We start from the raw sequence: 14,685 nt of genomic DNA on the forward strand, positions 1-14,685 counted from the left end.
GCACCAGAATCAGAATTCGGTTTCGTTTGTTCAGTGGGGAAGACGTCACCTCCTCTATATCTGTTGTGATTGAGCCCATGGTGGGAAGAGGCTATGGTTGTGTCCTGTCTGTGGTGTCTCTTTCTATTTAAAACACTTTTACACAAGCAGACACCTGCTGCAAGTAACTCCACTGAATGAACCACCTGGAGTCTCCCTCCCTCCCCGTAGTTTCTTGCACTATCAAAATACGTTGGCCGATCACTCCCCTGTAGCATTCCCAGGCCTCAGCTTTCCCACCTAACATCTAATACTGCTCGTTGGGATGCTCTCTCTGTCCCTGGCATCTCACCAGCTGGTATCTTAGGATGCCTGTTTGCTAAGAATGTTCTTGAGAAACACAGGGTCATGGGTACCTCATGAAGCATGTTACTGAAGTCACAGGAAGGTTGAACCCACACACCATAAAACTTTCCTATGGTCGAAATCACCGAGTCTCACCAAAGCCTTAAGTTGGAATCTGGTCCAGTTCAACACTTAGGTTAAACTAGCAAAAGTCCCCTTTCCCAGTCAGCTGCTGGCCTGCGCTCCTCCAATGAGCTGAGTGAGGCTCATTACTAGAACAAGCTGTACTGAAGAGACAGAAGTTGTGAGTCTTTTCCCTTAATCAATAACAGGAAGACCAAGAGAAAGGAAAGGAAAAACTCCACAAATAGCAAGTGTGAGACCCAGGTAAATGCCAGTCTTTACTGAGGAAGGAAAAGTGGCTGAAGCCCCTTCCTTAAGCTATCAACCTAATAAAAATGCTGGTCTAAATAGCTCCCCAAGAGCCAAGGGAAGGAGGAAGGGCCTCAAGGCTGTTCCCCACAGTCACCATATTAGAGCTGTCAGAAGGCAGCCCCCTTGGAAGCTAGAGAGGGGATCTGCAGTCACTCAAGGTCAGCAGCTCCCCACCTGTGAGCAGTGACCCCTTTTGGGGGACATGATAAGCCTTTCACCTGGGTCACCTAAAACCCTTAGAAAACACTGATAGTGACATAACAGTAGCAAAATAACAGTTATGAAGTAACACCGAAAATAATTTTATGGCTGGGGGGGTCACCACAACATGAGGAACCGTATTAAAGGGTCGCAGCGTTAGGAAGGCTTGATCTGCATGATCAAGCCATGTTTTCCTTGAATTCCATCAATTCAGCTATGATACATCCAGATGAAGACCGGAGTAGAAATCCTGCATCTACAGTTTTAAAAGTGCACAGGAAGCAAAACAAACTTTTTTATATTATTAAAGAAGCTAATCTGAGTTACAAACACAAGAAAACACTTTGACTGCTGCTAAGTTCCTTAAAGGAATGATGGCTGTGTTCCCTGCATGCAGGTGAACCTGAAAGGCTCATTAAAGGGACGTTAGGGCTGCTGCTGGACCCAGAGGAAAGGGTGGAGGAGCGTTTGACAACTGGTGTGGAGACTCAGGCCTGAGTCCCGCCCAGGTTCCATCCTCAGGACCCCTAAGACCTGTCAGGATGAGACCGGGTGAGGCTGAGGCGCTGGAGCTCTCAGGGCACATGAGACCCTGGCTCAAAGGGGAAGAGGAGCGAGGGACAAGGGGTGGAGCAGCTGCCGTGTGGTGAGGGGGGCGCCCAAAGCTCCAAGTCCTTGCTCTCCTCACCTACCAGGCAAGCCATGAGGCCATCTTAAGTTCAAGAACAGGGCCAGCAGCACTCCGGCATAGGAGTCAGGTGAGACCATTCACTCAGAAAGGTCAGAAGCCATCATCGGGGCCTAGGAGCCAGCCCTCTGCACCCCCCACTCCCCTCACTCCCCCCTACCCCCTCAACCCTCAACCCTTCAACCCCCCCTACCCCCACGCCCACCCCCGTGAAGGAAAGAGGAATCTGGCTAGTGAGAAGCAACTGTTCAGGGGAGTGTTACCTGTCTCTGCATCAAAGGAAAAAGGCTCACACACACACACAGGTCCTCTCAGCACAGGGAGACCTCACTTCAATTCAAAGGGAGAGAGTGAGCAGTGCACCCTGAAGGCCACGCAGGAGGAGAGAGGACACTCAAAGGCTGGACAGGGCAGGCAAGCAACAAGTATCACTAAAACACACTTCTGCCTAGTTACATCTGAGGGCAAAAGGCCAGGCTCCATGCTCAGTCCTGCTGGTGTGGTGTGGCAACAGACAGTGGGGTGGACTGCGATGGAGTGGGGGTGCAGTGGGGTGGGGTGGGCTGCGGTGGGGTGGGCTGCGGTGGGGTGGGGTAGGACTCCAGTAGAGGGAGCCGCCAGCTTTGAACCACCACTGTAAGGCCTGGAGGACAGCAGGCAGCTTTTTCTGACAATGACTACTAGAAAGAGCCTCCAGACAAGGAAAGGGGAGCAGCGGGCTCTGACGTCATCCTACTTCCTCCCACCCCAGCAGACACTCACAAGGACACCATGACCTGGGCCTGCTGGAATGCCAGGCCAGAGGGGGTGGAGGGAGGGCAGAGTGTGGAGAGGAAACCGTATCAGACCCAGACTGCTTGGGCCAGTGGGGCTCAATCCTAAAACAGTCATCCCTTGCAGCTGGTGTCTCTACAACAAGAAGCCCCGTGGGATGAAATGACCACACTGTTCCCCAAATGCCACAGCCAGAACGGCGCTACAACCATTGAGAGTGACTGTCCCTCAGCAGGAAATGGGGGGGGAAGAGACAGGAGAAAGGAACTACAGTCACGCTAGGGCCTGAGGATTACCAAACTCAACTGTTCACAGCCTTGCACAAGAGTTTCCTGCACCCAGAAGATTCTGAAGCACTAGCCGCTGAGCTTCCCTGCCAGAGCCTTCCAGCCGCCCACCCTGAGTTTCTCAACTCCCCGGGCTCTCTGTGCACTCCATGTTCTCACCTCACTAACCAGCTCACACACCCCCCACTAGCTCCCACACGTCCTTCCACCTCGGCTGAAGTGGAGCCAGAGAATTCAAGTCCCTCACACAAAAACATGCTTTGTCCCCAGTGGCTTCCTCATACCTGGCAGCAGCAATCTAGGTTGAATTTGCTCAGAGTCCTTTTCTGCCAGAGGACTATAAAGTCCGAGAAGGCAGAGTATTCACCAGCCCCTAACGTAGGAGCCCTCTGACCCCTGATGCTATGCTAGCCACAGTTTCCAATTCCATCCCCTTCCCCGAGCACTTCGGTCTCAAGGTTCCAACTGCCCTGTGGCCTCTGTACTCCAGGCCCAGAACAACCAGTCTCCCTTCAAAACTGCTCAAAGGCTGCAAAAAGGCTGCCTCGGGAACTCTTCCCAATGTCCCCAGCAACATGCTCTTCGTCCTTTGCTGAATGGAAGACAGCAAACTTCTGAGCCGTACACGCTGACCTCCCTCTCAGACTCTGTCACCAGGGAGAAGCCTGGACGAGTCACTAAGCTGGGACCTCACTGCCCAAATAATAATGTGAACACCTTACAGAACCTGGCACTCTGGCACGCTCTCCCTGCGAGTGCTGCGGCACCTGACACCAGCGTCCCAGCACTCCTGAGCGCCTACGGACACTACCATAGCCAACCACCAAAGAGCATTGCTATCCAAAACCGAGGGCTCACACCACTCGATGCTGATATGATCACCTGGTCTTATTTCAGTTACATACACCTTTGAAGACCACATACAATTTTATATGTGGTCCCAAATGTTATTATGGTTTTAAACTTTTAACACTGCAAAACTAAAAATGCTAGGAACTTAAAAACACAACCTCTCAAGGTTTCACATAACACTGTGTTGATTAAAAGTAGAAAATGTCAAGGTTAACTTAGAAATTACGTGTCTCTCAGCTGCCTACAGGAAGAGCCTCCGTTTTCTGTGCTGTCTCCTGGTTAGTTTGTTTTCTTTTTCCTTTCTATGGGTCATGTCCAGTTTAGAGCCAACAATGGTAGTTTCCCCACCTGCAGCCTCCTGCTACTCGTTACCCAGCAGCAGAAAGGGCCTGTTGCACTATGGATGTCACAACTGGCTTCTCTGTAGAAAACACGCTGTTCCCACCTCAAAACCTATGCCACACCACAGATACCATCTGCCTGTTTGTTCCTTAGCCAGCACGGAGCAGTTCTCCAGGGCATACATGAGGCCTGAAGTATTTAACTGCACCACATTCTCACCTCCCGAAGCCACAGACGGGGACAGCACATGTATGCAAGTGGCCCAGGCTGCCACCTGCCTGTCACTGCAATGTGGAGGTGTTTCTTCTGCCCTCCTGGGAGTCCCGAACCTACAAGATGCTGGGACGGATGCCTCCCTCTCCTTGAGCTTCTGTTTGCTCTGTTATTTCACAGCAGGCGACCCTCGAGAGCCCGAAGAGGCTTCTGCCACGCCTTTAGCCATCCTGAGTGTAGGCTCCTTCTGTGGACATCTCCAGGAGCAAGCACGGCTCTCAGTTCAGTCAGGTGAGTGCCAGCTGCTGGCTCTCAGCATAGCTCAGGAGATGGTACTGAGGAGGACAGAGGCTAGACAAGAAACCTCAAGGCTAACTTACATTTGACAACGTTATTCCAGATGCTTTCCTTAGCTAAGATTCCCAAAACCTCCAGTATTTAATGTTTAGAATAACTTATCCAAAATACTGTAATTATGCTAATTAAAGTAATCAATAACCTAAAAGAAAGAAAAGCAACTCAACAAAAGCTCTATGAATCTACTTCCTATTAGAGTTGTCAGATCTAACGAGTGAACTAAATGCAAATGTGCTGTATGGGTGCTGGGAACGAAGCCACCCAGAACACAACAGTCACAAATGCACCACACACACACACACACACACACACGCAGACACAGACACACACCCAGGCACACACACCCAGGCACACACACACACACAGAGACACACACACAATTCTCTCATCTGGACAGGAGACGGTGGAAAGAGCCTTCATGCTGTTCTGGGTAATGCTAACTGTCAGTTCAATGGGCTCTGAGGAGCTCTAAGGATCTCACTCATCAGGCCATAACCTGGGCTTAGTGGCCACGCAGACAGGCCCTGCAAGCCTTTTTCTCCTCTCATGTAACTCTCTCACACACCAGCACCTCTCTCTCCAGGGAAGTAGCCAAACTTGTTGGCATGGCAACCCCCATCTAAGGGAACTAAAACTATCTTCATAAAACTCACGCTGAAATACTAGCCCCAGAAAGCGCCAGGATTTTGGAGATGGGCTTTAAAAGAGGTAATTAAAGGTAAATGGGGTGATACAAGAAGCCCCCATCTAGAGGCAGGTGGATGAGGCGAAGGAGCCAAAGAACACGTGAGAAGGAAGTTGTGTGTCAGCCAAGGAGTGGGGGCCTTAGAAGAACCCCCCCCACCCTGGTCCTGAAGTTCAGAACTACAAAAAATGTAAGTTTCTGCCGTCACCTTGTCTACAGTGGGGTTTTTTGCCTCCCCTTCCCCTGCCCCTGTTGAGGGCAGAGGCTACAGCAGCCACTAAGGCAATACATAGAAGTGTGACATCCTTCCCTCCACCACAGTGATCAAAGCAAACCCAGCCACCAGCAGGTCTGAAAGGGAGGGCTCACCACCCAGTGAGACCCAGCACACCCAGGCAGGGTCTGGGGCGGTGGGGGGGAGTGGGGGGGGGAGGGAGCTCTGGCTGTCTGAATAGAGCTGAGGTGATGTCAAAGACCTGACTTCCCTCCAGCCACAGGACCATCCAGCCTCAAGGCCAACAGGGAGTGTAGTCTCAGCTCAGAGGCAGTACAGTACCTTCTCTGCAAGGCTTTAAGATGAGGCACTGAAGGTACTAAGTGAAAACAGGTGCAGCATGGGAAAACATGGAGGGGACCGGTCTACAAAACTTTTCTGGAATCCGAGGGAAAGCAAATTCCTGTGTCTGCAGTACTTCTGAAGAAAGAACCTCTCCTCCAGGCAATCCGTCAATCAAGTATCCCAGGAAAACCTCATTGCGAAGAGAAGAGCACGAGGTGTTGTGGTGACAACTCAGATTCCAGTCTGAGAACAGGATGAAGTCTAGGGAGGGAGAGGGAGGGAGGGGCAAGGAGGGGAGGGTGGGAGAGGCCAGAGGCTAGGGCTCCTCTGGGAGCTTGCTAGGATACTAACAGCCTGCTTTCCTACCAAAGCCCTAGAAGCTGAAGCAGCTACTGCCTGCTGTGTTGGATTCTGTTGAGCCATTCCTAATTAGAACGGAAGCAGAAAGCTTGCAGCAATGACTTCTTATCCTACAGTCTCTACACAAGCTGGAAAAGCGAGGAACCAAGTGGGTTAAGTGTCTGAGTGGAGGGCTGGAAAGAACACCTCAGCCAAGACTTAACCCTTAGACTGAAGCCACCCTAGTGCATATGTATTAGGAGTGGACTTGCATTGATGGCCACAGCCCTTCGAGGCCACCGTGCCTCTGCAGGGCAGCTCAGAGCAGCTGGGAAAGTCTAACAGAGGGCCTGTTTCCCTGTGCGGCAGGACTTGGTGCAGGTAACCACATGACTGGCAGGTAACGCATGAAAAGAAAAACAAATCAGAGCTGGAATTGAAACAGCTGATGTCCGTCAAGGAGACCCTCTCTGAGTGTCTGCTGTGCCCCCAAAAGATGTGCCCGGGCGCCCCTCTGCTGGTGAATTGGGTCCCCGCCCATCCATCAAAGCACATGAAGGGAAGACAATGCAGTCTCAAGGAATGCTGGTGGACTCCAAGTACCACGCTGGACACACCAGGGGTGTGCATGCATCTCCTCATCACTATAGACTGACTCATGCTTACAGTGAGGCTCTGTCTTTGTATCTGTCCCTCTGTGTACCCTTTGGGAAACTGCTCTGCCTCTTTAATTGATAAAATACTTAAATACCTTTTGGCTGTAACATAGGAATGTGCATTAAAAAGGAAAAAATAAACCTAAACAGTGAGTGCCCTGAAGAGATGATGGGCCTCTCAGCCGCTTCTCCTGGATTATTCTATCTGAAGGGATCCCACCACCACCACCACCACCACCACCACATCTCCCTGGCATCCACCCAGCCACCTCCCCTCACGCACACCCAATCGCTCTCTGAAGTTCTGCCTTTTTTCCTGCCTGCTTGCTTGCCATCTTTGTCCCTCTAAGGGAGCATGAGGTACACACAGTAGGTGCTTGTCTGGGACGATGGCCCCAGTTAAGGCCAGGCCTTAGCCAGTAAGACTGTAGTCAATGACCAAACTGACCCATGATACCATACCAGGCAAGGGATGAAACTAGGTCCCAATGACAGGAAGCAGGGTCTGGAAAGCCAGATCACAGACCTCTGTCTTTGCCTTGGTAGAGTCCATCTCAGTTTCCTCCCCATCACCATGGTGCCCTCTTGGTAGAAGGCTCTGTCTACGGCCCTTTCTATTCTGACCCTGCAGTAGTCTCAAACTCTCCCACAATGCCTGCGTGGCCCGGCCTGTATCTCACCTCACACCTTACCTCATTATTCCGTCCAATCACTTTCCTGAAGGAACTAAGCACAGTGCTCTCTCCCCAGATATCAGCATTCTTTGTATCCTCCTGCCTCTCTCCGGGCAACTCTTCCCATTCTCTCAGAGGACAGACAGACTGCATCACACACAGCCTCTGCAGCATGGACTAAGCCTACCTTGTGCATCTGAGGACCAAGCACCAAGCGTGGTATGTAACGGTACGTGGGGAACAAATAATGAACTCCACCTGGACGATAGCTGGTCACTACAGGGATGTGATGAGAGTGTCTAGCAACTCTCTCGGGTGGGAACCCTGCCTACATCCCCGGGGTCTGGAAGGGTAGACACCCAATAAATATTTGTTGAATGAATAAATTCTTGGCTTGCCTGATGTGACTCCGCCCCTTCGTTCCCATTTGAGGAAACGCATCACGATGTGAGGGGGAGAAAACACGGGCAGTATTAAAGTAACATCGCTGAATCATTTGCAAGATCCGCCCTTGACTGCTTGTCATAAATCACAAGGCACATGCCTCGGGGCTCATCCTCATGTACGAGGCAGATGAGAGAGTGGCTCAGAATGTCCAACTGGGACAAAACTAAGACATGTGAAGCATGTTCTGCGTTTGTCAACTTGTTTTCCAAAAGATGAGGATGACAACTAACAACTTTGTAAGTCAATCATTCCATCTTCATTTTCCTTTTATAGAGTGCCTTAGGAGAGCCCTTTAATTAAATCACAGACATTAACAACTCCTTTTCCTGGATATTTTTCTCCCATGCCAATAAGGCCCATGTGTTGCTGTTATGTTCGTTTAAAAGCCAACCCACGATCCCACCCAGGGAGGTCACCACCCCTGTACCCATGTCACCAGAGTGATGGGACCAGTCTCCCTAAGGTGGACTGAATGCTATGTTGTTATTTTGTTTCACTTCTGTTTCATCTTTTGGATAAATACATAGGGTAATGTCACTGGACCCTGAATCAATCTATCTTGCTTTGTTCACACAAAGCATCTTGAAATGATAGTTGCATGAGGAAATACGCCCCAAAAGAAATGTCCTAATAAAAGTTTTCAGTCTTGGCACGTAAAAGAAACATATCTACGAAAGCCAAATTGGCAAGCCCACAGCCAGCCAGCCAGCCACACACACCAAACAAGGCTAAAGTTAGTAAAGGAAAACATAGCAACCCCAAGCTAGTAACATCATAACCCATAATAGCCTCAGAATGAGGCACCCATCCACAAAGAGACTGGACGCAGCGCTCCACGTCACCGTGTCACATGCTGAGTGGCAGCAAAGATTCTGTCTTGTTTATTTCTAAACATTCAACGATCTTTTAGACTACAAAATACAATGTTTGCCATCTTTGGGGTCAAACAAGAGTAAAAAGTAAGGAAAGAATACAGTAGGAGAGGGGCCATCAAGGCAACTCCAAAGAGGAAGCACATGGACAAAGGTGGCTTTGAAAGCCATAAAGTCAGGGGGCTGGAGAGATAGCTCAGTGATTAACAGCACTGACTGCTCTTCTAGGGGTCCTAAGTTCAATTCCCAGCAACCACATGGTGGCTCACAACCACCTGTAATGGGGATCGGATACCCTCTTCTGGTATGTCTGAAGACAGCTACAGTGTATTCACATACATAAAATAAATAATATTTAAAACAAACAAAAAAAAAAGGAGACCGTAAAGTCTGAGTCCACTGCACGGTCAAGCCATAGAGCCCTCCGTCACATGGGACAGATGCACTTCGTCTCCAGCCACCGAGGAAGAGAAGCCTCGACTGCAAGGGGTTCTCATTCCTCACTTTTTGTGTCAAGCATCCTTTAGTAACCTGGTGAAGCCCATTGAATCCTGCTTGGGGGGAGGGGGCGGGCTGGGGGAGGTTTTCAATGCATAAAATAAAACACAATGGATTACCAGTGAAATCAGTTACCTTTTTATCAGGATAGCTCTACACTGGAAAATCTCCGGTACTTCTACCCATCTGTTTAAGTGCTGGAGGAGGAAAGCAGGGCCCCCTGCACATGCTGGGCAGTGGCTTTACCACAGCCTGTGTCCTCAGTCCACACCCGTACTGCATTGCATGAGGTATGCGAACAGGGTCTCATATAGCACGAACTGGCCTTGAACTTATCTCATTCCGTAGCTGAGGATGACTGCAAACTCCCCAGGATTTCACGTGCGCATCACTATGTTTTGCTTACACTTCTGTTTCTGTATTAAGACGTTAAGTGACCAACAGGCAGCAGGTCTCTGTGTTGCCTATTCTGAGTGAAATACTAGGTATCAGGTGGAGCACTGTAAAAACAGGGTTTTTCCAAATCCTACTTTGTGGATTCCCTGAATTTTACAGAGCACAGATGAAGAGCCCTTGGCTGAAAGTGTTGAAAGCAACCTGTTCCGTGTCACCTCAAATCAGAGCGAAGGCCTTGCAAAATGCATTAACCATTCAACGCTGAGGTGAGGGAAAGCAAGAGAATAAGGGATATATTTTCCCCCAAAAACCCACGATGGGCCATTAGTCAGCAAAGAGCAGAGCGCTTCAGAATGAATGCAGAAGGGAGCTCTGAGGCCCCCAGGCACAGCTGGAGTCAGCCACCAGCAGAAAACCATGAAACTGACCCAACACAGGAAGAATACAGACGGCAAGGCGCCCTCCCTCCCTCCTAGAGCCCTGGTTTCTTTGAGAAGGGCTAAACAATGTACCTCTTAGACCCCACTCCTTCTAAGCTCCATTACCAGATTAACCCTCTTTCTGCTATCTGTCTCAGTCTGCGTAACTTCAGACATGATTTTTTTTTTCTCTAAAAACGTAATTACACTTATTCACTTTGGGGACTAGAAGTGGCACAGTGTGTGCCATGGTTCAGGTGTGACAGAGGTCAGAGGACAATGTACCAGTGGGATGTCATGTCATCTACTACACGGACCTTGAGTCGGACTCAGTTTGGCAGGCTTGATGGCACGTGCTCATACCCACTGGGCCATCTTTGCCTTTCTGGAACATGGATCAGCAAATTTTACTAGATTTGTGCAATCTTGTACCTAAAACACCAATCAGTCAAAACTATCTACTATTACAACTTTTAAGAACCTGCTTTGCACACAACTCCTTTATAGAAGGCAGTGATATCTCTGGTCTTGTGTGTACTGTGTGTGGGTATATGCACATCTGCATGAACCTAAATGCACACTCGTGCTTCCAGAAGCCAGAGGCCGGCGTAAGGTGTTTTTCTCTGTCACTCTTCACTTTCATTTTTGAGACAGATCGCTCACCGAATTTGGAGCTGGCCATTTGGACTAGACTGCCCAGCCTGGGAGCCCCTGGGAGCCACGTGTCTGCCTCCGCAGTGCTGTGGTCACGTATGCGACCACAAGCCTTCTACACAGGTCCTCATGCTAGTGCAGCCAGCACCTATGCACTGAACTCTCTCCCCCGCCCCAGCCCAGCACGGACTGCTTCTCTGCTATTATGACGACTGATGTGTGTCCATGTGAATTCTAGCACTACCACTTTAAGACTCACAAAAAAAAAAAAAAAAAAAACAACAGATATCAAGCTATTTAGACGTTGTCAACTATGTGTGTTTCACATTTGAGTGAATGAACAGAACAGGACAGCATACCCCAGAGAGGCTCCTTGGAGACTTTTAATATTGCTAAAGAAACAGAGAAATGAACTAAATCAAAAAAAAAAAATCGCAGAGCAGGTGGGGTCAGAAAGACTTCAATCAGGACTTGAATGCCTCTTAAATCCCAAACCACTTCCCCAACTTTAAAGTGATAGCCAAATTAATACTTCTCAGATAAAAGGATCAAACGGGCAAATCGTTTCTCCATCTTTAATTAAGCAGTGGACACAACAAGAACTTTCAATTATGACACAGTAACTGGTTAGAATTACCAAATAATTTAAATTCCACTAACAGGGCAGAAAGTGACAAGCCTACTAAAATCCCACGTGGCGTTCTCTCCAACTGTGCAACCTATGACAAGAATCACACATACATAGATCTAGGCCTGAATCAACTTTACAGTTGCTCTCCAAATTTCACAAGTGACATTTTACCATGTGATTCAGAGCACAGCAAAAAGGACAATCACCCGGCGGTTAAAATAAAGTCACTGTACTTTCCAAGTAAACAAAATAAATATTCTAACATCATCTGATGCTATGAGCATCTTTAGCCTCAAGAATAATTTCATCAAGAAAATTTCCTAGAAAGTCTCTGCTCACCAATATTTATGTCCCAAAGGACCAGGCACGCAAAGTAATGGCAGCTCTCATTTCAATGCACTTGTTATTTTAAAAGGGAAGGCATACTCTCAAGAACTGTGTAGGATTTTGTGAAAAATCTAACTCGTTCAGTACTTTACAGGTACTCTTTAGTGTACTCAGTGTTGCAAGAGTCAGAAATCTGAAAGAAAGAGGGGGAGGGGCGGCAGCCACAATGCAGGCACACACAAACAAACCATCTGCTACTCCCATTTTTCTTCCTTAAAGACCTTCCTTAAGCTGGCAAGAAGCATTTCCCCCATCCCCAACAGGGGCAGGGCTCCACTGTTGACCAACTTCAGTTAAAGAAGTTCACCACCAGACATTATTAGCCAGTTAACTTGCTCGGGTTTCTCTCTACTTATGCACTGTTCTACATTAAAATGGAAGTGTTCCGTCCACTACTGGATGTCCAAACAGTGTTGGCACATGGTAGGTGCACAGATAACTCCCCTGCCTGCCTCCAACTGTTAGATAAGAAATCACTAAGCCATCCCAGATCCAGGAAAAGCATTAGAAAGGGCGGAGCAGGTGCTACAGAAACGTGGTTACAGAGACACTAAATTACAACACTCCAGGGTGTAAGTTCTTTCCCCGACTTTTGAGTGTCCTGCACTTCTAGCTATGAACCCAAATCTCTCTGGGCTTTTTATACACTGCTCGGAAACATCTCAATAGATTGCCTCAAAAGGAAATAATGAAATGGCTCTGGCATAAGTTAATCTTCTGTGTCAAATTCACAGTGTTAAGCATACTCTGAAGCCAGCCACATAAACAAAACCAAACTCCGCAAAATTAGCCTGGGCTGAAGTTACATAAGACAGACTAAACTATGGCTTCTCCACCCCACCCACCCCCATCCCCTCCTCTTCCCAGCGAACTCTGACATCTCTTAAGTGCATACAATTCCCATGCAGGTGCGGAAGGCGCTCATCCGCTGAGCTTCCAAGTAAGAAATATTTCCAGTACTACCCCCCACAGAAATGCTAGCAACAAACTGAGGAAGACTAGGAAACTGGACGAGCTTATGTCTTGGAAGGAAGGAAGGAAGGAAGGAAGGAAGGAAGGAAGGAAGGAAGGAAGGAAGGAAGGAAGGAAGGAGGAAGGAAGGAAGGAAAAATATTTACGTCGTAACTTACTTCAAGGTAGTAATCAGAATACCTTTCTCAAAGTTCCCAGAGTCTCTACTTAGGGGTGGGGAGGGGGCTTCCTCGCGTTCCTCTAAGCCCACCTATCAGCACCCATGCAGATCGCTCAAGAGAGGACAAAAGCGCGGGTTCCCTGGAGCAGCACATCCAAAGGGAAAACAATCCCTCCCCAGCAGCACTAAACCCAAGTTGCTCCAGCTCCGAGTTTCCTGCACTTTCCGCCTCCCCCACCCACACCCTTTTCACTGCCCACTTTACCCTGCTTTCCTGCGATGCCTCCCTCCTGGTTTATTAAGGGTAAACAATAGAAATGTCACAAGGAAACTCAGGAAGTAGATGAAGTCTCTAATTGCTGCTGTTTTAACGATTGTAGGTAATTACTATCTTCAAAATGTGATTTTCACCAGTGAAGTGGGAGCCGAGGCGGGCAGGGTAGCGAGCTCCCCGCCGCTGGCAGGGCATCGGCAAGGCCGGGGCCCGAGGTGTTCAGGAGCCCGAGGAGTAAGGAGATCATGGGGTGCGGAGACTCGAGAGGTATGGAAACCCGGGAAATCCCTGAACCGTTGTTGAAAGGACCCGGGAAAAACAGGACCCGATCTAGGCCCTCGGCCGAGCTCATTCCCGGCGCAAAGAAGCGGAGGCCAGCCGGCGGCCCGGGTCACAGACTGGAACAATGCGTAACCCCCGCGGACTAGGCTCTGGGCTGGGGACAGGGCTCCGCGTCCGCCGTCCGCCGAGAACGAGAAGTCCCCAGCGGCCACTGGCTCCCGGCTGCACCGAGCGACCCCGCGTGGTTCAGGAGCGCCCTCCGGGCCGCGGCAACGAGTGCCCCGGGGACCCCGGGCCCTCGGGAGCGCATCCATCCGCGACGCCCCGCCGCCCGCGTCCCCAACTCACCCCAGGACCACCAGCTCCCCGTATTTCACCGGCTCCTTGTTGGGGGCGCTGGGTTCCTCCTGGCCGGGGGAAAACATGGAGCCGCGCTCGGCCGCCGCCGCTGCCGCCTCCGCTGCGATCCCCGCCGAGTCCGCGCCGCCGCTACACTCCCATCCCGAGAACGGGGTGAGCGCGCCGGGGAACGGCACGGCGGCGAACGGGGCGCGGGGCGGCCAGTCCCGCGGCTGCTCCGTCGTGGCTGCGCGCGTTGCCCGCCGGCTTCCCCCGGAGCTACCCGCTCGTCTGCCGCTGCGAGCCGGACCCGGCACAAAATGCAAGCGACGACCGGAGCCCCGCAGGAGGAGGAGCGCGCGCCGCCGGGGGGCTGAGCGGGCCGGGCAGGTGGGACGGCCGCGCCGCCGCCCGCGCCTCCGCGCTCCCGCTGCCCCCGCCCGCCCGCCAGCCCCCGCGGCCCGCGAGCGCCCCGTGTTATGTAAACATAGAGTAAAGGGGAAGGGAAGCCCTTAAAGGGGCAGCTCTGTTTTTCTCCTCACTTCCTCTGGAAAGTTGGAGCGCGGGGTCTTCATCCTCAGCCGCGCGCCCGGAGCTCCCGGCCCCGCCTGCGTGGAAGCCAGGCATCTTGCCCCCCAAGCTGCGCACACTGATCTGGGGGTGTCTGCTTTCAAAGCCAAGCCCTTGGGGGGGGGGGGTATCTTGAAAAGAGAATCTGCCCATTGGGGCGGGGGGGGGAGGTGGTGATATTTGAAGGGCCTCAGGAGCTCCCCACCATTTCACGGGGTGTACCAAGAGGAAGGAAAAAGAATGTAGGGAGCAAAGAAGAGAGAGAGAGAGAGATCGAAGGAGGAGATGAAAAAAGGGGGGAAAAAAGAAAGTTAAAAGTTACTTTTAATCCCTTATTCACATCTCTGTCCCTTCTTTCAACCCCCTGGGGAATTTAAAAGGGAATTACCTAGGTGGAT

The 14,685-nt window shown here is 50.5% G+C and overlaps 1 protein-coding gene across 1 annotated transcript in view; it reads right to left on the minus strand.

Annotated features, from left to right (window-relative positions):
• The window catches only part of Peli2 (pellino E3 ubiquitin protein ligase family member 2), a 149,229-nt gene extending 135,192 nt beyond the window's left edge, over window positions 1-14,037 (minus strand). The window contains exon 1 of the mRNA XM_052191683.1: window positions 13,727-14,037. Coding sequence (XP_052047643.1) covers window positions 13,727-13,803 — 77 coding nt within the window. The 5' untranslated portion in view covers window positions 13,804-14,037. The remainder of the gene's footprint in view (window positions 1-13,726) is intronic.
• Between the last annotated feature and the right edge of the window lie 648 nt (window positions 14,038-14,685).

Source organism: Apodemus sylvaticus, chromosome 8 (assembly GCF_947179515.1).
Source record: "Apodemus sylvaticus chromosome 8, mApoSyl1.1, whole genome shotgun sequence".
NCBI lineage: Eukaryota > Metazoa > Chordata > Mammalia > Rodentia > Muridae > Apodemus > Apodemus sylvaticus.